The sequence below is a fragment of the Bison bison genome, unplaced genomic scaffold (assembly GCF_000754665.1).
Source record: "Bison bison bison isolate TAMUID 2011002044 unplaced genomic scaffold, Bison_UMD1.0 scf7180017864322, whole genome shotgun sequence".
In the NCBI taxonomy this organism is placed as follows: Eukaryota; Metazoa; Chordata; class Mammalia; order Artiodactyla; family Bovidae; genus Bison; species Bison bison.
The window spans coordinates 5,012,293-5,037,263 of NW_011494894.1; the positions used below are offsets into that span (position 1 = coordinate 5,012,293).

A 24,971-nucleotide genomic window follows, 5' to 3' on the forward strand; every position below is an offset into this window, starting at 1 on the left:
AGTTTGACCTCAGTGTGAGGGTAGAATAACCCAAGAAAGATGACTTATGTCTGGGTTGCCTATCCCTGCAACACCTCAGATCCTCTGAGAACCATTTCTATTTGAGGGCAGGCAATGCCTCAACAAATCTGTAAGCTGAGTCAGCCTATCCTTAGGCTTCCTTTCCTCCAGGGTTTCTCCTTACCTAAGAATGAAATCAACCAGGATGACAAGTATCGTAAAAAAAATACGTAGTACTGGAGACCCGGGTTTGATCCCTGGGTCGGCAAGATCTTCAGGAGAAGGGAACAGCAACCCACCCCAGTATTCTTGCCTGGAGAATTTCAGGGACAGAGGAGCCTGACAGGCTACAATCCATGGGATTGCAAAGAGCTGGGCACAAGTAAGCGACAAACACTTACTGATGTTTACATGACAGCTTAGTGTTCCTACCTCTTTTGCTTCTTTTTTGTAAAGGGCGATGTAAAACTTTTTGTGGGGATCCTAAAAAATTTCCAGGAGGTTTAAAGGCCATTGCTCTTAGGGTTTCACAGCATGCCAGATGTCAAGTCTAAAGAAGTATTCTCCAAAATGCCATTTACTGGCTTAGCCATGTGTCTTGGGACTGAAGACTGCAGAAGTAACTCCCTTAGCTTTTTAAACTAATTTTTATTGGAGTACAACTGATTTACAATGTTGTGTTAGTTTCTGCTGCACAGCAAAGTGAATCAGTTACACATACACACACAGCCACTCTTTTTCAAATTCCTTTCCCATAAAGGTCATCACAGAGTATTGAAAAAGGCTCCCTGTGCTATACAGAAGGTTATTAGTTACCGATTTTACTAATATATACACATATTAATAGTAGTACATATATGTCAATCCTAATCTCCCAATTTATGCCATCCCTCTGTTTCCCCCTTGGTAACCATAAGCTTGTATTCTACATCTGTGTCCCTTAGCTTTAAACCCTAGAGCTAGTAATTCTCTAGAACACTATACAAAGCAACAACCAACAGACTTAGGGTGACAAACAAATTCTCATTTTGTTTTTATAATTTGAGGAGGAGATGAGGTCAAAGAAGCCATAAATATCAAAACAAAAAAATTACATTAGCAACTGTGAGTGCCAAAAATAAAGTATTTTTCAGCATTCCAACATTTAAAACCTCAATCACCCTTTTAAGCTGGCTACTGCATACCATGCGAGAATGAGAGAAGCAGCTAAAGCCTTGTCTATGTGCGTCTGGGAAATTTTCATAAGTAAAAGCAGATGATGTTGACATAAACCTTCCTCCCACTAGGGGAGGATGCAATGTGACCAAGCTGTTCATCAAGCATTAAAATGTTTGGACTAAAACGCATTTAGAGTTTTGCATTTTACTTCTCCATTGGTTTTTTCTGTATATGTCAGAGGACACAACAGGATGAAATAAGACCTTTTTGCTAGCACTTTTTTCTAAATAAAAGTACTTTAAAAACAGCAGTAATGAAACAAAATATAAATTGGAAAACACTGATTATATCAAGTTTACATACTGATCATATTTTGATAATCTCTCTTGATTTCTACTGAACAATTAGCAATCAAAGTATTGCTATAAAGCCATAAAGAAATACAGAACTTTGAGATGAAGATGATTGGGGGAGTAAATCTTTAATTTTAATATTAGATAAGATTAGAAGAATATTTACATACATTATAGTATATAAATTCTGCTGACATTCTAGGATTTAAAACAATCATTATCCACTAAGGAGGATACTTTCTGCTTTAGTTTAAATTAGATTTTGGCATCTATGGACATAAAGACTAATAGATAATTTATCCATGACATAAGATCCTTTAAACTGTTGAAAGTTCTTTATTGGTTCTCAAAAATGTTTGTCTCAAGACTCTTTTCTACACTCTAAAAAATTATCAGGGACTTTAAGGAGTTTTTGTTTATGTAGATTATATTTATCTGTACTAAGGACATGGCAACCCACTCCAGTATTCTTGCCTGGAGAATCTCAGGGACAGAGGAGCCTGGTGGGCTGCGGTCTATGGGGTCACACAGAGTTGGACACGACTGAAGCGACTTAGCAGCAGCAGCATTTTAGAAAAGAAACTGAAAAGTTTAAAAGCATATGCACTTATTTTCTAGTAACTCATGACATTTTAACATAAATCTATCCTATAAAAAATAATATTTCTCTGAACTAGAGAAATTTTGTGAGAAAAGTTGCATTGTTTCACATTTTTGCAAATCTCTAGACTGTCTAGCTTAAAAGAAGACTGTTGAGTGTTCTTTTTTGCTTCTGCATTCACTCTACTGGATATCACATGTTACACAGCTCCTAAAACTTCACGAATCACTCATAAGACAATGAGTGTGAAAGAGTCAAATAACAATTTGGTATCATCAGGAAAATAATTTTGATCTCATGGACCTGGAAAGAGTTGGTGGGAACCTCCAGGGATTCCCAACTATAATAACCACCAATCTAAAGAAACCCAATTTCTTTACCATTTTGCCACAAATACTCTTCATACAATATTTTAATAGTGTCCTTGATTCTTTCTTTGAACCCATCTTATGTTGCTCATTTCTAATATCTAAAATTTTGGTGGGCATTTGTATGTGTGAGATTCCTTTTCTCGAATGGTCTGAATGAAATACCACTTATTAAAGAATGGTGGCTGCCAAAGGCTGCAGGGCAGGGGAAATGGGAAGTCATTGTTCAACAGGCTTAAAGTTTCAGTCCCACAAGATGAATGAGTTCTAGAGATCCGCTGTACAACAGTGCATAGAGTTAACAATGCTGTAACGTCTGTTTAAAAAACAAACTGTTACTTTATTCAATCAGAACTGCCTGGGGGGAAAAAAAAGGCATGATCAAAAGGTTATTCTTATGGTTAGGGAAAGAACTAATCTATTACCTGTAGTTTCCCAAATGAGGGATTTTCCTAATTTTGCTGGTGTCTCATTCCAGCAGAGATGGACAAGAAAGGTCCAGCTGCCCCCCACCCCTTTCTTTTTTCAAGCCAGTTTGCAAATAAACCGGTTTGTCTTCTGGCTTTTCTCTTTATGATCCAGACTCTGCCTAAGGGATAAATTGCCTGCCTGTGACTGGGAGAGCCAGTGATCCTGGGGCTCAGGGCAGCTGTGTGTGTTGCTGCTCAACAAAATGCAGGTCCTGCATAATCATCTGTCAGTGTTTAATGCCCACATGCTAGCTCTGCTGGTGCATAATTTGAACAGAGAAATGAGATAGGATTTACTTGGCCCATTGAACTCCAATGTCTCTAGTCGAGAAGAGAAACAAATGCATAGTTAATTCTAGAATCTTCCATGTGGTGGCTGGCTGGTTCCCTAACTCCTCATTTAGATCCCAAGGTATCTGTGGGGCCAAAACTGACATACAAAGTTATTCAGGAGAGTAGCCCCAATCTGAGAGCATAAAAGACTCTGTGACTCAGCTCTACACAGGCAGAGAAATCACCAGGTTCTATTAGTTTTTAAAACATTTTTATTTTTAATATAAATTCCTGATGACAATTAAAAAAGAGAACTACCTCTATAACGCATTTTTTCTGGATTTCTTTAAGATGAGAGTTTGAAACTATTATCTATTTCATTTGAAAGTTAAAGATTTAAGCATTTCAAATCAGGGAAATTCATTTTTGTTGACTGAAATAGAACTGAAACCTAATTAAGAAGCAAATCCACAAATGCTTTCTTATCAGAGAAAACACAAAGACTTAAAAATCATTTAACAAGGAAAACTATGAAAAATGACATTATCTCCTTGTTTCCCTCCCTGTTTCTGATTTATGTTATTGAAAGTATTTGCTTTCTGCATAAAGCTTCATGTTCTTTTTCACCTCATGTTCCCCAAGAGTTTGAACCCGAGGTGAATTCACAATTTTGTGATTATGAGATCAACCTGTTGCTATGGGAATGTCTGTGATTTAACAAACAGAATCATAACAATAGTGCTTTGTACTATTTAGCATTTTTCATCTGAAGATTAAAGAGTATTTTGCAAACAGCATCTCAATAATCCTAGCAACCTCCCCTCTCAGGGTGTTTGTGGGTATTTTTCTTTCTCATAGACTGGAAAAACTGAGAGAAACAGGAGCGGGACACTCTGCAGAGATAGCCACTGTCAGCATCTGAGCCTGGACCAGGGCCCAAGGGCATTTTCACCAGGGACAAGCAGCACATTATTATTATTTTATTACAGAATCACAGAGGCAGAACCTTTATGTCACAAACAGGGGCAGATCATTTCTATACTTGACATAAACATCTACCACGCATGATAAAGCCGACCACAAAATACATTTGTCTTTAAATCACAAATGGTATTCAATTGTAAGCTTTAACACGAGTCTTTATTTGAGCACTTTATAGAAAAGTAATCTGCAGAATCTAGGAAACTTCCTAATTGTGAGAGCCTAAGCAAAGTGAACTGAAATCAGAGAAGCTATTTTAAACATGAACTGAGTATTCCTGGACAATTTTCTACAGGAAACAATCCTAAACTAACAAAGAGAATGTTCAGCTGGATTAGCAGAGGAGAAGTTTTCCTGCTTTGATTTTCACGGTTCTATAATCCACACCAGATGTCAAATGCTGAAATTCAGAGTGCAGCATGTTGAACTGCCGTCTCTAGTGAGACCATAAACACATTTTATGGGGCTGCTAAGTCACACACCAAAACAAATTTTTAACAAATTATTTTTATCCAAAAGAGAGAGCAATACTAAGTGAATCAGACATGAACATACTTAAGAAATGTACCTTTGAACCATTTAACTTGAGGTGGAGGAACACCAGAGGTTTTACATTCCATAACTGTTGTATCTCCCAGGGCAACCAAGAGCTCACTCTGAACTACAATCAACTTCGGGGCTTCTGAAAACAACAAACATGCAAACAGTTAAAGCCTAGCACAATGCCACGTGCACCTTGTTTATGTTTACTAAACGAAGCCATTAAAAAAAACAATCATTATTTATGTGCCTGTGGCCATCTCAGTATTTATAATAAATAGAAATAAACTCTTCTAATGTATATGCACAATGATGTGTATGATAAAAGATCATCTGTAAAAACCAAAAGAATATCAGGCAAAAATAATTCTGCTAAAACAGAGTCCAAAAATTTAGGATATTAATTGATGCACATTTTCTCTGAGATACACATTTTGAAATGTGCACAACTGATGCATATTTCAATTAATTGATGTGCATTTTCTATGTGACTTTAAGGATATTCATGTCTTATCTACAGAGACAGTTGTTCTTTAAGGTTAAACTTTTTTTGGAGTTCCTCTCTGTAGCTCAGATGGTAAAGAATCTGCCCACAATGGGGGAAACCTAGGTTTAATCCTTGGGTTGGGAAGGTCCCCTGGAAAAGGAAATGGCAACCCACTCCAGTATTCTTGCCTAGAGAATTCCATGGACAGAAGAGCTTGGGGAACTATAGTCTATGCGATCAAAGAGAGTAGGACATGACTGAGTGACTAATGCTTACTTAAGGCTAAACTTCGCACCTATAAAAAGCAGTCTCCCACTTTTGAGTCTGTTTTCCCCTTTGATGTTAAATGCAGACATCCTCTAAGTTTCTTTCCTTAGCTCTCTTTAATTCACCCCTTTCCTAATGCTTCCATTTATGCACCCATTTTTTTAAATGAATTGAACATTTTAGGTCTTTCCAACTTCAACTGAGGTAGTTTTAAACAAAGCCAAGAGTTAACTTCTCAAAGATCATGTTACTACCTGGCTAGAAAACTTCAGTGATTGCATGTCATAATTTCCTAGTCTGGCTTTCGAAACTCATATTGGTTCATGGCTTTTTCTTGAATTTCACCCCCTTTACACTTTCTGACTTGCCACAGGTATGGAGCCACACTTGTTTCAAAACATGCTCTATTTTCTCCATCTTCCTACTTTTGCTAAAGTTGTTTCCTCTGCCTGACACCCTTTGTCACAACTCTTTAAATCCCACTCAGTCTTCTAGACTGAGCTTAAATCCTGTCTCCTTTGAGAAATGCTTGCAAATTCCCCGTCTGGAATTATTACTCTTCCCTCTGCCAGCCTCCCACGTTAGTGCTTATGTGTCTTCCTTATTATATTTCTTTATGTATATCTACTTTCATTATTCACACTCTTGAAAAATAAGGGCCTCATAATGTACTTTTTTTTTTAAATTTTACACTCCATAATCTCTAGCATAGCATTTTACATACTTTGAGTGATTAATAAGTTAAATAAATGGGTGGAATATTTTGGTTTCTTTGTGAATGAACCAAAATTCATTTCTGCAATGCAAATCCTATTCCCAACTGTCTGGTCTCTCTCCACATGGGTGTTCTGTGATTGATTTTCATTGTCATCTCTAAATCTAAGCCCATTTTCCCTTCAAAAACTTATTCACCACCTGCCTTTCTAATTTCTACAAATGAAACCACTCTTCCCAGGCTTTTAGGTGAGTATTTGCGACACTTTTGTTACCTCCCTCATCTATACATACCCTCTATAATTCTCAGTCTTAATTATGACTCTTTTATACTCCTTCCTCTCCACATACCTTACTATGAACTATGGTAAATAAAAATGAGAGAAAGAGTGAATTTCTAGTCACTAATTATTTACAATTTACAAACTGAGATTGAGTATGTAATGCCTATGTCCTTTCTCTGTCTAAGAAACATCAAATTAAAAGAAACATTCTATTATATATTATTAGAATATATGATTATGTATTATAATAGATTAGATTACATTTACATGTTAGAATGTATATATTCTAATATATTATGTGATATTATAGAATAGTTGTCATGATATTATTTATTATTATAAGAAAAATAAAATATTTATCTTCAATAAATATTTGAGTTTGGAGAGGAAAAACTGAAGATGAAAAGCAAAAATAATATGTAGATAGTGACAGGAATGTTATAAATATTTAATTATAATATAAATGTTATAAACAATTTCATATATATGCATTTACGTATGAATATATAAATTCAAACATATATGGACGTAAGTGGAAAATGTAAAACAAAAGTTGAGGTAAACTAGGAAAAATATAGAATCTGTTGATTTGTAAGTAAAATATTACAAAGTACAGATCAACCATGGAAGGACAGAACTCTATGGGCAATCAGAAACTCTTCCATAATCTGGAATCTTCCTTGATTTCTGTTGACTAATGAAGCTATTCATTTCCTGAACTTTTAACTTAAATTAGTTAAAATATTTGCTTTAATCAGTGTGTGAGACAAAAAAAAATTATACAACTGGATATGACTCATTCCAATATTAATTTGCACTTTTACATTACTTGATATGATATTCATCCTATTTGAACTGGCTTTTAAACTGATTATACTTGCCAATGTATCTGAGGGTAGAAGTCTGTTTATCCATTCCAGCTGAATTACTTGCCAGGCAACCATAGATCCCTGCATCTTTGGGAACTGCATTTTTGATAAATAAGTTACCTTCTGAGGTCATCCTATACCTATAGACAAAAAGAAAATAAAATTGAAAATAGTAATAGGATCAAGGAACTATAGCAACTTCCTTCAAATATCTTCAAATACTTTAGAGTTATGCCTTTGGTGCTGATTGCAAAAACAATTAATAGCATCACTATATAAGAAGAAACATCGTAATAGTAACAATATATGTGTGTGTGTTAAGTCGCTTCAGTCGTGTCCGACTTTTTGCGACCCCATGGACTGTAGCCCGGCCAGGCTCCTCTCTCCATGGGATTCTCCAGGCAAGAATACTGTAGTGGTTGCCATTTCCTTCTCCAGAATAATAACAATAGGTTCCATATATCTAGTAATTGGCATGTGCCAAGGCTGATCTAGCACCTTTACATTTATTCATGTTTTAAATGTTCCTAACAATCCGATGCGGAGAAGGCAATGGCACCCCGCTCCAGTACTCTTGCCTGGAAAATCCCTTGGACGGAGGAGCCTGGAAGGCTGCAGTCCATGGGGTCGCTGAGGGTCGGACACAACTGAGCGACTTCACTTTCACTTTTCCCTTTCATACATTGGAGAAGGAAATGGCAACCCACTCCAGTGTTCTTGCCTGGAGGATCCCAGGGACGGGGGAGCCTGGTGGGCTGCCGTCTACGGGGTCACACAGAGTCGGACACGACTGAAGTGACTTAGCAGCAGCAGCAACAATCCAATGAGTTAGATATTACTATTCTATCTGTTATACAGATGAGCAAAGAGGTTATACAAATTGCCCCAAGTCAGTGTCAGTAAAGGGAAGAAGCGAAGTTTGCACCCAGGCAATCTTGCTCTGTGTGAACTTCTAAGCTAAACAGTTCCTCAAAATGAAAACCTGAGAGATGCAATGCCTCATGTCTCAAGTGAGTCCCTGAAGAGACCAGGAATAGAATTTGGCTCACAGCTAAGATCGTCTTCTCATGACAAACCCAGAGTAATGGGAGCCTGATGGCTGGAAACTTCACTGTTTATGTCCCAAGTGTTTATTACTTTCTTTGAGCATGAGAGGATTCATTTTCTTTTAAAAGCATCCAGCAGAATAAAATACTACAATTAGAAATGTAGTATGAGAGGCAACGGTGAACATGAGTTATGAAGAAAGTCTGCATACACTTTAATTAGAGCTACTGTTCCATCCTTTGCTTCTGCCTCTCTCTCCTGTCAAATCCCAGGACCAAGCCTTTAGTGGATGGGTTAAATGCACATCAATTTACCCACAGAAAGTTTATTATCCCCATTCCAATTATTCATGGGCTTCCGAGGTGGTGCTAGTGGTAAAGAACGCGCCTGCCAATACAGGAGACGTAGGAGATGCCAGTTCAATTCCTGGGTCAGGAAGATCCCCTGGAGGAAGGGTATGGCAAACCACTCCAGTATTCCTGCCTAAAGAATCCCATGGGCAGAGGATCCTGGAGGGTTACAATCCATAGGGTCATAGAGTGTCAGACACAACCGAAGTGACTTCGCACACGATTATTCATGGTAAATCAACTGTTACAGTGTTCTGTTTACAAAGCAAAGTAAGGAAATACTCAGTTCTAGCTGTTGAATTCAACACTCAAGAACCTCAGACTCTAGACATCCATCATTTATTACTTTATGGACATTTCCTGGCCTATTGAGAAAATCTAAAGCTGCAGATTTGTGTCAAACTTCCCTTAACCCCAGAGATTTAGTCAGATTAGTTCTGACCAGAAATTTCATCAACTCCTCTTACTCAGTAAAAACAAAGAACATGATACAAACCCAGTACCTGTGTGAACCCATGATAAACACATCATTCACGGTCCAGGCGATCTTTGGTTTGGGATAACCTGTTGCAGAACACATGATGGAGACCTCAGATCCAGCTGTGAAGGACTGATTCTTAGGCATCACAGTGACTTTGGGCGGTTCTACAGATAAAAAGAAAACACACAGCGTGAAATGCCAATGATGTCAGGAGCTTCCTCTATTAGCAGATTTGCAGACTTATCACTACCACACCTTTACTTTATAACATTTTTTTATTTTGCACTTCCAGGAATTTGTTTATAAACAATAACAAAAAAGCTGCAGTTACTCAGCAGACGTACTCCCCAAGGCGGGCAAGGAATGCAGACCCTGTCTTCCAGCTTTCGGCAGTTGTATGAGACCAGGGTCTGCTCTCCTCGCTTCCCCAGAGTCCCTCCTCTTCATGAAAGACTGATGCAGGCTGGGGCTGGGACCCCAAAGCTTGACTCTGTACCACAGGCCTGGGGAGGACCGTAGAGGGCTTCATCTCCAGTCATTCATCCCAAGGTCGTGTAGCTCAGCCCAGCCCTGTCAGCCCACTGGAGCAGCAGCCTGATCCTACTCCCAGATCTTGGAGGCATGAGGGTGGGCAAGGCCTTGCCTTCAGAGCATGGCGAGGGCCTGGCACACTCTCCTTTGAGGGCACATCAGGAGTCTGGGTCTGAGGTCAATGACAGGAAGAGGCCTCCACTTTCCTGCTCCCTGAATGCAAGGAGGAGAGCAGCAGGATTAGGACAGTGATATGAGGTCCTGGGGCGGGGATTCCTCCATCCATTCTCTAGCCAGGTGGTCCTCATGGCCTGGTGGCAGGTGTCCATGACCTTGGCGACATCAGCCACAGGGAGGCTGCTGGGTAGGGGTGGTATTCAGCACCTCCACCTTAATAGTTCCGAGGCCAAGAGTTTCCTCTTGTGGTTGTAGGAGAAGGTGGAGTCCAACACAGAGGGAAGGGGCAAATGGACTTGGATCACCAGGTAGAAGTCTCCTTTTGAAAGGCAGCAGGTCCCTATTGTCATTCTGAGTGCACGTGGAGCAGCACCACACTTCGAGGTTCTCCCTAACCACGCGCTAGACCACGTGGGCCATCAGGTCCTGGAGCACTGCCGGATGATGATGAAAGAAATGTTCACATACTGAGGGATGGCAAAGTCATTCTGGCTTATACATGATCTGGCTTGAACTTTATGCTAGTCAGAGCAGCCTGTTGATGGATTATCAAACGTGCATTGTACACCTGCTTTAACCATTAAAGAATGGATTTAAAAAATTAAAATGGAGTAACTGGTTCAAGCATTCAAAATGGAGACAGGTGGCCGCTGTGGATGTGGTTTCAGACAAACTCCTGCATCACCAAGAACCTGAATCTTCTGAGCTGCATCAGACTCAAGGACACCAACAGCTGTTCTCAAAACATCTACTAGCAGTTGCCAGCTGCAACCTTATGGTCTCAAGGTCTCCCCTTGTAACTATGCAACCATCTCGCTCCCCAAACAATCCTTGCTTAATAAGCATCCCTACTTCTTGCCAGTTTCAATCCTAATCTTGACAAACAACTTATGCAACACTGCGGTTTTTGCCTATATAAGCCTCTCTCATTTTGTACAATGATGATAATATTCTTGAATCTGTGTCTCCAAGGCCACTGTCCTCAGTTTGACTTGAATAAAACTCTCTTCTTTTCCTATTATAGACTGTTTACTGATTATCTGCATCAGCCATGAAGATGCACCAAGGTACACGGTCAGGCCCATGTGCCCTGTGAAGAGCAGCTCCTGCTTGGCAACCCTTGGGAAGGTCCTTCTTGAGACCCACTGTGCCCAGGATGCTCTAGTGGTTAGAAACAATGACACAGAAGTGGTCCACCTCCAGCTTCTGGTGGCCCTTTATCTCAAAGTGAATGGGAATATATACTTGAATATATATACCTGAAGGACTGGATGAACCACCTGATGATACTCACATTCTCTACTACCTGACCATGTTGACCTAGCAGGCAGGTAGGTGACCATGGCCACAGTGATGACCATGAAGCAGAGCAGGCAGTATAAAGGTGATCCTGGCTTAGAACTTGGCCCATGCAGCTCAGCTGCACAAGCAGCAACAGCAGTAGCAGCGTGCAGTCAGCCACAGCAAGAGCTCCATGGCCAAGCCGGAACTGGGACCACACATGTACGATGGTGCCCTTGAAGCCTCGATGACACTGGCCTTAGGCTTCCCACCCCCAACCCGGGCTCTGGCTGGGAAGGAGCTCTTAGGGTACTCTCCATCAGGGATCTGGCCCCATCAGTGCAGGAGAGATACCAAAAGCAACGAAAGCATGACAGGTAAATTGCTTTTGAGAGTAAAATGAATCTGATCCAAATGTTTCAGAGTCTCCACTGGTTACCACGGGGACCCTTGCTACTCTGCTCCAACTAGCTGACCACTGGCTTCCACCTGTTTGTCTGGAACTTCAATATAAACCTGTTTTCAGGTAAGGTCTCCAGACAGAGCCTTTTGCCTCTTTCTATATAGTGAACACAGGTTGAGAACCAAACTTGTCCTGACAGCAGCCTGCTTTGTTTGAATTGTTCTTTCCCTTTTTAATAAATTTTTTATAAATTTTGCTGAGGTTGAGGCCATGTCTTTAATATTATTCCATATTCCAGTATACTCCACAATATTTAACATCCCTTTGACATTGTCCAGTGACTTGTAAATAACAGAGACTTAAAACCATTGAGGGAACACAGGTCATTCCTAAACTCTAACTTGGTTCTGAGAATTGTTATGCCCGCCAACCTCTCAAGATCCAGCTATATTGATCATCTGCCTCATGCCCATGGATTCACAACAGCTCAACTTAACAGAAAATATCCATTATTCAAAGTGCATATTATATTTTACTTCTGTGGCAGAAAAAAAAACCTTCAAAAATGAAACATTAAATCAGAAATTTATTATCTAAAAGAATACAAGAATTCTCTGGGGTAACTGGGATGCTGATAAGGCTGGTCTAATCAATTACATGTTTTACATCTATACTACTTCAGAGTAAGAATTAATCATCAACAAAGGTATCATCAAAGAAATATTTAATGATTGCCTTTCTCTTTAAAGCCCGCTTATTTTTTTTACATTTTATTGAAGTATAATTGACTTAAATATTATATTAATTTCAGGTGTATAGCATGATTATTTTTATAGTTAAGCACCACACAAAATTGTTATATTACTAAATTCCCTTTGCTGTACATTATATCCCTGTGACTTATTTGTTTTATAAATGGTAGTTTAAATAATTTACTTTGTGTAAATATGCCCCACTCAATAAGATAAAAATAAATTCATTTGCACGATGTCTGAATAGATGTCATGAGTATTAACAAAAATAAATTAATTCAATAATATGCTTTTTGCACAATTATTATGTTCCAAGCTCTGTGCTAACTTACAGGGATATACTGATGAGACAAACAGACAGGGTGTCAGTTTTCCACTTAACCAGGTTTTTACTACAAATGAATTTGAGAGTTCAGTTAATCAGTTAGATCTGGATATATTTGTGGTGTATCTTCATAATAAGTTGGTCTGCAAATTGTGGTTTGGCTTCACCAAGAAACGCTAGCCTGAGGAATCCCTATACATTTGAAAGAGATACAAATGGTGCCACTGGGCAGCTATACCATGGAACAAACCTAATTAGTGCCTAATTGCTAGCAGCTTCTAATCACTCACTCCCCTTTTTTTTTCCTGTTTATATTGGGTTTTTCAAATAATTTTGTCTTTGAAGTTAATGCTTAAGGGTTTTTCCGGCCAGCAGACTTGGTTGATAGCTAATACTATTCTATGGTTTCCTCTTAGTCAACAGGGGGCTGGAGAAATGTGTGAGGTCAAGGGCAGACTAGCCATAGCCAGTAAGTCCAAACTGTGATTCCATCTGGAGTCCATCAATTCTGAAATGCTGGACTACCACACATGTTGTGGGAGAGCTGCAGACAATCTTCAGGGGAAGAAGTGGAAAAAAACGAACACTTGTTTCTCTGTGGAATTTTTTGAATACCCACATTTACTCCCACCTTCCCCAAATAAAAGGTTTCTCATATCTACCTCATTTTGACATAGGATTGCTGCAAAGATTCAGCAGCTCCTGGGATTTTTGGCTAAACCCGATGCCTTCCAGTGGCCTCTGCCAGAACTGGCTTGGCATCTGTCCCAGCAAGAATCCCACTGGTAGGCTCTGTAGTTCAGATATCAAAGTGAAAATAAATGTCAGTTACCCAAACCAGGATGTAGTGAGCTAAGAGGTCATATCTCCAATAAAGCCTGGATATAGGGTGCTGTTCAGGGTCATGAAGTAAGTCTGTGTGCAACATACAGATGGGATGACATCATCCCACAGAAGGTGAGAAATTTACCACTGCCCTGGAAAGAATATTTCTGCTGACAATAAGAAAATCAGAAAGAATATGAACAACCACAGGCAAGCATAACTGCATTTTGACCAAATAACTGTTGAATAAAAATGATCAGAATGATTCAGCTTTTACTTAATCAGGTTAAATAAGGATGTACTCTATATCCAGGTTTTATTGGAGAAATGACCTCTTAGCTCTCTACATCTTGCTTTGGGTAACTGACATTTATTTTCACTTTGATATACAAACTACAGAGCCCATCAGTGGGATTCTTGCTAGGAGAGATCAGCATCTCTCAACATAATCATTTCAGCTGTTAGATTTTTTTTTTTTAATTCCTAGGGGAAAAAAGCTCATCTTGTTTTAATAAGATAGTTCTCGTGAAGTAAGAAGAAGTTAAATTCCATCAAAATCCAGAGTCCACTTTTAGGCTTTGAGGAGAAGTAATCCATTCTTAGTTGGTTTTCAACCTCATTTCAATACCACAGTCACTGCCATTATCATCACCACCACTACGACCAGCCATCAGCACCATCATCCTAAATAACAGCCTACTGCTCATTAGCCAAAGTGATGGGAATATGGCACTCTGTTAGGTAACAAGGCATTAATTCATTCTTTATATTTTAACCACAGCAAAAGAGAAATATGAAAGTTTTCATAATTCCCCACCAATGATTTTAAAATGTTAAACATAGATTAGGATACTAAGAATGAAAAATACTACTCTAAGACCTAGGCAAAATGCATCTTATATAAGAAGAGCATGAAAACAGCCATGACCCCAACTGCAAAGACCAAGGAAGATAAAATCTCAACAAAGTCTTAAAAATCTCCAGCATCATCTTCATACACAGGAGGCAAATTTCCTGTTACTGGTAATTGGGTCTGATTTGTTGATGTTATGCCTCTGGTAGGAATTATCAGAGACAACACTTAAGGCCTTTCTCTTCAAGGTGGTTTAATCAGACATTGGTAATGATTTGAATTACTGAAACAATAATTTAACATATTTTCCACCACTGGTATATTTAGAGTCCTTTCACAAAACAAATATTTACTGAGTACCTACTATGTTTCTGACACTCGGTGACCTCAAAGATCTCACAGAATATTGTACACGAAAGTGTATTGTATACAATTAGGGACTCAGTCTCTTTCTAGTAGTCAGTTCACCGAAACAGGAAGGAGGGCAGAAGTTACTGAGCGCCTATGTGCCAAGTATCTAACTCCAGACCAGCATTTGTTTTCCTCAGTAACCCTGTGAAGCACTACTGTCAGTTCACAGGTAAAAAAAAATAACTAAGACTCAAAATGGTTAAATAGTCCATGGTTTCAAAGTCAAACATGGTGTCTAGTCAAAGCTATGGTCTTTCCAGTAGTCATGATGTATGGATGTGAGAGTTGGACTATAAAGAAAAGCTGAGCACTGAAGAATTGATGCTTTTGAACTGCAGTGTTGGAGAAGACTCTTGAAAGTCCCTTGGAGTGCAAGGAGATCCAACCAGTCCATCCTAAAGGAGATCAGTCCTGAATGTTCATTGGGAAGGACTGATCCTGAAGCTGAAACTCCAATCCTTAGGCCACCTGATGCAAAGAACTGACTCACTGGAAGAGACCCTGATGCTGGGAACAATTGAAGGCAGGAGGAAAAGGGGACGACAGAGGATGAGATGGTTGGATGGCATCACCAACTCGATGGACTTGAGTTTGAGCAAGCTCTGGTAGTTGGTGATGGACAGGGAAGCAGTTCATGGGTCTCAAAGAGTCAGACACAACTGAGTGAATGAAATGAACTGAACTGAATCCACGGCATCCGACGTATACTTTAATGGAGATAATAAAGGTATCTTAACTCATAGGGTTATTGTGGAATTAATATATTGAATACATGAAAAGTGAAAGTGTTAGTGTCTCAGTCATGTCCAACTCTTTGCAACCCCATGGACTGAAGCCCGCCAGACTCCTCTGTCCATGGAATTCTTCAGGCAAGAATACTGATGTGGGGAGCCATTCTCTTCTCCAGGGGATCTTCCAAACCTAGGAATCGAACCCAGGTCTCCTGCATTTTAGGCAGATTCTTTACAATCTGAGCCACAGGGGAAGTCCATTGAATACATAAAACACTTTAAAAATTCCTGACAAATAATAGGCTCTCTGTAATTTTTGCTATTATTTATATTCCATTATATGGCAAAGTATGACAAAGAATGATAGAAGAAGTACCACAGTATTTAAAATATGTATGTACAAATGTATTATCCAGACATTTACACATGAAACTTGATCAGAAATCTTCGGTTTACATATAGTATTCCAGTAATAGATAATACTTTTCATATGTTACTTGATTCCTCTGAAATTTGAGATGCTTCCATATATTCAAAATATATTAGAAATTTAAATAAAAATAGACAAATTTAGTTTTACTGATGAAAAAAGACTAATACCTATGCCACCTGGCACATGCTAAAAAAGAGTTATGATGATGTAATGAGCATATGGTTCTGATAATATCAATTTCAATCTTAGTGAAGTAATTCTGGTCATTAGGGACTTACTTCATCAATCAGCTTGAGAAATATTTCCTTTTTTATTGCAAAATTCTCTCCAGTGATATGGTCTAATTAGTGACAGATATCTGCCCTTTCTTGACACCACAGAAGACGAATACTCCTCGTGTTCATACAGACACAGGAGGAGGAAAGAAGGCTTTTCTGGCCCTTTGAGTTCCATGCGGCAGCACACGATTGTGGAGGAAACGTCAGCTCTGCAGTGACTATGCTCAAATTTCACCAGGATGCCTATGTTGAGCTTCAAAAATCTTCCTCATAAAGGAGCAGTCAGTGGAGTCAACAGAAGATTTTTTCCTCTTCCCAGATAAAAAGGAAGAGAGTCTGTTTTTGTTTTTGTTTGTTTTGTTTTACTTAATCTTTAAGCCACTCTGTGCAGCATGTGGGATCTTATTTTCCCAACCAGGGATCGAACCCACACCTCTTGCACTGGAAGTGTGGAGTCTTAACCACTGGACCACCAGGGATGTCCCTACTCTGTTTTAAACAAAATTTAAAACCCATGACATATAAATAAATACCACTCCACTTTTTCTAATTTTTATTCCTAACCCTGACAAGTAAAAAGCATTTGGAAATATAGTGGCCACTGTGACACCTTAGAAGTGATCAATTGTTTTAGCCTATCATAAAATTTTGCAAAACTCACATGACAGAATTCTTAAGTTAGGGTGACCTAGAGTAAACAATACCTTAATGATAACATCTCTATAAATTTTTTCACCAGATAATTATCAGATTTTGGTTTTGTAAGCAATCGTATGCTTGCGTGTACTGTAACAGGAAAAGAAAGTACCTATATAATGAAGTCTAAAATTGTTGATGTGATTCAAATAATCCATTGAAGTTAATATGGAAACATCAAAGATAAGGTTGGTGACCCCAATGGAGTCTATTATTGTTATTCTGAAGTCCATTCAGCAGTTGAGGAGTATACATCTATTGGGTACAATTGTGTTTTTCTCTCTGTACAAAGCATTATGATTTAAAAAAAAAAGGCAGTAAGTACTTCATAGTGCATATAATATGGTTAGGGGAAAACAAAATTTCTCGATACATGAAATTTATCATGACTTTAAGCGCAGAATTGCATAGCAAAAAATAAAAGTTCTACAGAATACCTGTTAAAAAGAGATTAACAACATTCAGAAAGGAGGGCTTAGCATTTCATCATAGGTAGGATGTGTGTGGACTCCAGGAGATGGTAAGGGACAGGGAAGCCTGGCATGCTGCAGAGCATGGGGTTGCAGAGAGTCAGACACGACTTGGCGACTGAACAACCACAGGATACAGGTAGGGAGCGTGAAAGTCAAAGCGCTCTGTGAGCTAAGCCATGGAGCTAGAATGAGAACGAGGTAACCTGGAGGCAGTCAGGACATGCCTGTGACTCGAGTATGAGAAGTGGAATTGAGGGAAATCACATAGTGGTGGAAAGTGAGAGGGCGGGGGCTGGAGTTGAAATGTGTATGTGTGTGTCTGTGTGCACTCAGCCGTGTGCGTGTCTGCGTGTGCATGTGTGCTCAGCTATGTCCAACTCTCTGGGACACCCCCATGGACTGTAGCCCACCAGATGCACTAGGACACAGGGACTCACTGAAGGTACAACGAACATGGAGCGTGACAGAAAACATTCAGTGACCAGAAAAACGCAGTTCTAGGGCCTTCCCTGGTGGTTCAGTGGCTAAGACTTCACTTCCCGATGCAGGGGGTGAGGGTTCGATCCCTGGTCAGAGAGCTAAGATCCCATGTCTTGCGGCCAAAATCCCAGAACATAAAAACTACAGAAGCCAATATTGTAACAAATTCAACAGACTTAAAAAATTGAAAAAAACAAAACCTCAGTTCTGGAAACTTGAAGACAGGATAAGAGTAGTACCTATCTATCTTTTTGAGAAATTCTATACAACGAAAAATTCGAATCTCATATATAACCACCAAAAATTATCTGCCTGATACTAATCTGACATGAAATATAGCAGCATCAGTAATATTCTATGGGTAAAAGCTAATAGATTATCTACTTGTCATCAATAATTAGAAGTGAACCCTCAAAAAGCAAGTTCAAGTATTCAGCTACCCAGATTAAGGAAATGTGAATAAAAGAAAAGGCATATGAATATCTAATTCTTTTAGGGTAAACAGTTTTCATATATTGAAAGGAAACATTTTTATTTTTTTCTTCGCCATACATGGTTTTATGTGAATAAAGGGTGAAGATAAAATACTGAAAGTATTATTAAAACAAAGTTAGCTTGTGGAAGACTCCAGAGTGTAAATTTTATTCCAAGGTAATTAGGAAACCACAAAAAGGGTTTGAATAAGATGGACATTTAAATTAATATTTAGGGGAAACACACCTGATGGTACTATGGAGTAGAGTGGGGCAACAAAATCAGAAGAAAGGAAGTCCATAAAAAGAGAATTTTTATGGATGTAGTTTAGGCATGTGCATCACAAGTAGGATAAGGATAATGCCAGTGGAGATAACAAAAAAGGTAGTGATATGAGGGGCAGTGAAGAACTGAACTAACCATGCATAGGGTAAGTGAGAGGCACCTTGGCAGAAAAACATCATTACATCTGGGATAATTCCATTTGAACTTGAAATTTCCCATTAGATCATTCACACAGATCCCTATTAGCATTGCCAATCACCCACTGATTCCATCATCAGGCTGTAGAAAATATGTCCTAAATAGATGTCCATAAATTAAAAAGGCATGGGAAATTCAATGTTAAAAACTGACGCATTGTGTTTGTGTGGCCTGGGCAAAAGGAGGGTGAGAGGGGTGGAGAGAGAGAGAAGGAGAGAGAGAGGCATGATTCCTGAAAATAGATCTCAAGCACCCTACTTCTGGTCTAAAGCTTTCCTTACCCCCAGAGCAAATCAGATTAACAGAATCAACCATGAATAGATTTTTACCTCAATAATTTTTCATGTTCAAAAGAAACAGGATTGTAAAGTTTTAGAAGCTTTTATTTCCCTCCTCCAAAAGGATTTATGCCCCAAATGAACCTAACAGAACAACGGATTATCAATTGTTTACATAGGCATAAAAATTTCATTCTTAAAAAAAAAAAAAGTATTTCAAGGCTATAAATTGATCTCTGGGATGTAAGATTACCAAACTTCTAAATGTTCCTAACGATAACTTTACGTCATGAGGAATTAAGACTCTGATGAGAAGAAATACACTCCATTAACTAGTTTTTGGTATCGTTTCTTTTCTTACTTGAGGTCTCACAAGAAAAGCTAAGTAAAGATCCTCATTTTAGAGATAATTAAAACCTACATTTAGTCCAACCACTTAATTGTCTTGCATTTCTGAACACATAATAAAACTGTTTTACAACTATTCCCCAGTTTATTTTTCTTTGTGAATAATATATTCCCTTAAAATACTGGCATGACTTAACATCAAGCCATGCTACATGAGAAGTTGGAAGGTAATTAGTATTTAATTACTGAACTCCATTTCCATGGAGTCCTACAGCCTGAAATGTATTTTACAGAATCTATGACCCTTCTAAAAATCGGTATTTACTACAGAAAAAACTAGCTTCAAAAGGTTACATAATGACTCTCACTGAGAGTGCTGAGAACTGTAGTTAGCAGCTGTGTCCTATTCTAAAAGATGCATACCTACCTATACAGCTCATTTATTTAAAACATATTGATATTGTTTGAAAATGTATTATTATTTCAGTTTCTGAGTAGGAAGATAACTCTAGCTAGTTTTAGTGGTAACTAATTTTAAAATGTGACGTTTTCATAATGAAACTAACACAATGTCTCTAAGAATGATTTAAAGTAGATAGATATGCATGTTCACTCAACTTTTCCTCAATCTTCAATGAGGAGAAACAGCAATGGAATATATATTAAGATTTTTAAGTTTTTTCAGGACTATTAGTCAGCTTGCATAAGTGGCCAGGGATTCTTTTCAAAAAGCAAAGGATGAAAATTTAAAACTAAGAAGTCAGCCAAACAAACAAAACAGACCTGTAGGCAATGAGTCAAGAGTACTGAAATTCCAAAGATATGGAGTCAAATGCAACAGTTTCAAATGAAATCTCATCAATGGAAATATGAAGGCCTGGCTACAACTTTTCCAAAATGGTAGAATTATTGCTGAATGGCAGTAACTCAAACGAATTATGATACTGGTTATTCTACATGGCAGTAGCAACAGGTTTCCTAAATTTCTGCTCTTCCTCTATCTGCCTTTTTTCCTCCAGAAAAACTAGAGTTGTATCCACTATCTACATGCCTATTTAAATTCAAATTTAAAAATTCTAAAGCTCAATCAAATTTCACAAACAGGCTCCTTAGGTGCGCTAGCCATAGCTCAAGTACTCTACTACCACATACAGCTGGTAGCTATTATGTGGGCCAGCACAGATACACAACATTTCCATCATTATAAAAAGTTTTTGTGGACAGTGTTGGACTAGAGAAAAAATATTAAATCTCAAGAGAAGGTCACTAACTCAATGACTTATCAGTAGGTGGGCACAACAGCAGTAAAACACACTGATTTAGCTTAATTCAGTTCAAACAGGTGAAGACTAAATATTGGCAGCTATATGCTAGATTTGTGAAATATTCTGCACCCATATCCCAGTGTGGTTATGAAATTCAGGGAATAAGACAAAGGCAGGGACTTCCCTGGTGGTCCAGTAACCACTGAGCCAGGTTTGATTCCAGGTCTGTGAAGATCCTACCTGCCATGGAGCAACTAAGCCCACGCACCACAACTGCTGAAATCCTTGAGCCGCTACCACAAGGAGAAGCCCACAACCACAAGAGGAGCAGCCACCACTCGCCATGACTAGAGAAAGCCTGCACACAGCAACAAAGACTCAGCACAGCCAAAAGTAAAAAAATAAAATAAAAATAAAAATTTTTAAATAGAAAGGCGATAATTTCAGAGATAAGCCATGATAAATTTAAGTCACATTCTCTTTTAATGACAAAAATCTTCATGGCATATACATGCATCAAGACTTCTTTAAAATTTACAACTTTTATTTTTCCAATATAAAATACAGGAATATGTAAATGTACCAAATGTTTGCTGACTTGATACCCATTTTAGATGATTCCTAATGTAAAATTATTACACATTATCCTTAATTCCATTTAATACTATATTTTTCCTTTCCTTAACAACAACCACAAGAAATCATGAATTCGGGAGCTTCTTCAGATGATTAGCCAAAACAGATTAAGATAATAAATATGATTCATAAGAAAGAAAGAATTTTTAATTTAGTTTTTTCTTAGAAAATCTTCAACTAAATGATAATTAGCACTGCCTGTGGCATTGCCTTTTCTTTAGTGGGTCTTTATAACAATTTCCCCCAATCACAAAATTTCCAAAGTAAAGAGGAAGGCCAAATTTAGACATATCAATATAGTCTCATTTAACTTGTGTGGGGGGGAGAGGCAAATCATAATTACCATTATTACTTTTTAGAATCTAGAAGGATACTATTAAAGCTTTATATATACTCATTGTACTTAGAACTCCTAATTCAGAATAAAGTATGGCAAGAATACCTTTTGACTATCAAAAGTTTATTCAGACAATAGAATATTCTTCAGTGTTAAAAAGAAATGAGCAATCAAGCTATGAAAAGACATGCAGGAATTTTAGTGAAAGGAGCCAGTCACTAATGGCTACCTACTGAATGATTCCAAATATACGACATTTTGAAAAGGCAAAAGTATAGAGATCGTAAAAAGACAAGTAGTTTCAAGGGGTTGAGGAGGTGGGAGAAACAGATGAACAGGCAGAGCAGAGAGGATATTTAAGGCAGTTAAAATATTCTGCATGGTTACTGTAATGATGAATACATATTACTAAACATTTGCCAAACCCACAGAGTGTACAACACCAGAAGTGAACACTAACGTAAATTATGGACTCTGGATGACTATGGTGTGTTAACCCAGGTTCATCACTTGTTAAAATGTTCCTTCTACTCTGGTGGGGGATGTTCATAATGGGGGAGGTCATGCATGTGTGGGGGCATGGAGCATCTGGGAAATTTCTGTACCTTCCTTCTAATTTTGCTGTGAAGCTAAAATTGCTCTGAAAAAAAAAAAAGGCTTTTAAAAAATGTGGTTACCCATTTTACAAAAAAGGGATTATTTTACAAATTATCACGCAACAGTCAGAATCAAAAGCATATGAAAGTGGAGCTACATAGCATTTTTCTTGAAGGGAAAAAATTTAAAATCTGGCAATTCATTTATTTTGCTAGACAAATGCATTTGCTACCTTACTTATCTTATCAGGAAAGCAACTCACAATGGGATTGGAAGAACATTTGGTCTCCAGAGTCCAATTTGAGTCACAACCTCCCATCCTTCCAGCTGTCACTTCCTGACTCCCACATTTCCCTTCACCAAGTTCATCATGGCCTCAACTCCTTTGAACCTTCTTTTTTTATTTCAATCTATCAGACCATGCCTTTAACCCTCTCTTCTTTCTTGATCTGGTCTAAACTCCACAGAGCATCACTACACACTACAAACACTTTTCTCAATTACTTTGTCTTTTGCTGAACCAAATCACAAAACCCCAAAACCTAAATAATTCTTCTATGTGTATACTGAAAAGATGATTGAAGATGACAGGAAAAAGAAAAACCGCACCATCATGGGAAAACAACTACCTATTCAGCCTTGCCTTTACTCTCAGCAAGCCCATATTTCTGTGTCCTCATTCTTCCATGGAATTGTGCATGTAGTGTTCATCTAGAAAGGCTTTCATGACTTCTACCTAACAAATACTGACTCATATCCCAGTAGATACTTCAGACACCATCTCCTGAATGAAATCTTTCTCAAACTCCACTCATTACTGAGACAGTATGCAAGGATCCAGTATGCAAGTATGCAGTTCCTATCCACATGGGTAATAAATATTTTTGAAGTTTACTTATAACCTTTCTTCTACTTTGAACTTACTAAAGGGAAGGATGTCATTTTCTTTTCATTTATATTCTTGGCAGGGAGCGGAATGACTAGCACAAATTTTCAGTGAATACAAGAATGAATGAATGGACAAAAGAGATACTTTTTAGTATTTTTAGTCAAGGCACTTTGTATGTTTCAGTATTGATTTCATCATTTGGGAAAAAATATACCTAACACAAGAGAAGACTCTACACATGGAAATCACCAGATGGTCAACACCGAAATCAGACTGATTATATTCTTTGCAGCCAAAGATGGAGAAGCTCTATACAGTCAGCAAAAACAAGACTGGGAGCTGACTGTGGCTCAGATCATGAACTCCTTATAACCAAATTCAACTTTAAATTGAAGAAAGTAGGGAATACCACTAGTCCATTCAGGTATTAGATCAGATCAGTCACTTAGTCGTGTCCGACTATTTGCGACCCTATGAATCACAGCACGCCAGGCCTCCCTGTCCATCACCAACTCCCGGAGTTCACTCAGACTCATGTCCATCGAGTCAGTGATGCCATCCAGCCATCTCATCCTCTGTCGTCCCCTTCTCCTCCTGCCCCCAATCCATCCCAGCATCAGAGTCTTTTCCAATGAGTCAACTCTTCACATGAGGTGGCCAAAGTACTGGAGTTTCAGCTTTAACATCATTCCTTCCAAAGAAATCCCAGGGCTGATCTCCTTCAGAATGGACTGGTTGGATCTCCTTGCAGTCCAAGGGACTCTCAAGAGTCTTCTCCAACACCACACCTCAAAAGCATCAATTCTTCGGCATTCAGCCTTCTTCACAGTCCAACTCTCACATCCATACATGACCACAGGAAAAACCATAGCCTTGACTAGATGGACCTTTGTTGGCAAAGTAATGTCTCTGCTTTTGAGTATGCTATCTAGGTTGGTCACAACTTTCCTTCCAAGGAGTAAGCATTTTTTAATTTCATGGCTGCAGTCACCATCTGCAGTGATTTTAGAGCCCAGAAAAATAAAGTCTGACACTGTTTCCACTGTTTCCCTATCTATTTCCCATGAAGTGATGGGATCGGATGCCATGATCTTCGTTTTCTGAATGTTGAGCTTTAAGCCAACTTTTTCCTCTCCTCTTTCACTTTCATCAAGAGGCTTTTGAGTTCCTCTTCACTTTCTGCCATAAGGGTGGTGTCATCTGCATATCTGAGGTTATTGATATTTCTCCCGGCAATCTTGATTCCAGCTTGTGCTTCTTCCAGCCCAGCGTTTCTCATGATGTACTCTGCATAGAAGTTAAATAAGCAGGGTGACAATATACAGCCTTGACGTACTCCTTTTCCTATTTGGAACCAGTCTGTTCCATGTCCAGTTCTAACTGTTGCTTCCTGACCTGCATACAAATTTCTCAAGAGGCAGATCAGGTGGTCTGGTATTCCCATCTCTTTCAGAATTTTCCACTGTTTATTGTGATCCACACAGTCAAAGTCTTTGGCATAGTCAATAAAATTCCTTATGATTATACAGGGGAAGTGAGAAATAGATTTAAGGGACTAGATCTGATAGAGTGCCTGATGAACTATGGACAGAGGTTCGTGACATTGTAGAGGAGAAAGGAATCAAGACCATTCCCATGGAAAAGAAATGCAAAAAAGCAAAATGGCTGTCTGAGGAGGCCTTACAAATAGCTGTGAAAAGAAGAGAAGCGAAAAGCAAAGGAGAAAAGGAAAGACATAAGCATCTGAATGCAGAGTTCCAAAGAATAGCAAG

The 24,971-nt window shown here is 38.5% G+C and overlaps 1 protein-coding gene across 3 annotated transcripts in view; it reads right to left on the reverse strand.

The window, feature by feature from the left end:
• The window catches only part of HMCN1 (hemicentin 1), a 541,857-nt gene that overhangs the window by 279,648 nt on the left and 237,238 nt on the right, over positions 1–24,971 (reverse strand). For all 3 annotated transcript variants that reach the window (XM_010853073.1, XM_010853072.1, XM_010853074.1), the window contains exons 12-14: positions 9,266–9,407; positions 7,378–7,505; positions 4,773–4,886 (exon numbers count right to left, since the gene is read on the reverse strand). In XM_010853073.1, the coding sequence (XP_010851375.1) occupies positions 4,773–4,886; positions 7,378–7,505; positions 9,266–9,407 (384 nt within the window). The remainder of the gene's footprint in view (positions 1–4,772; positions 4,887–7,377; positions 7,506–9,265; positions 9,408–24,971) is intronic.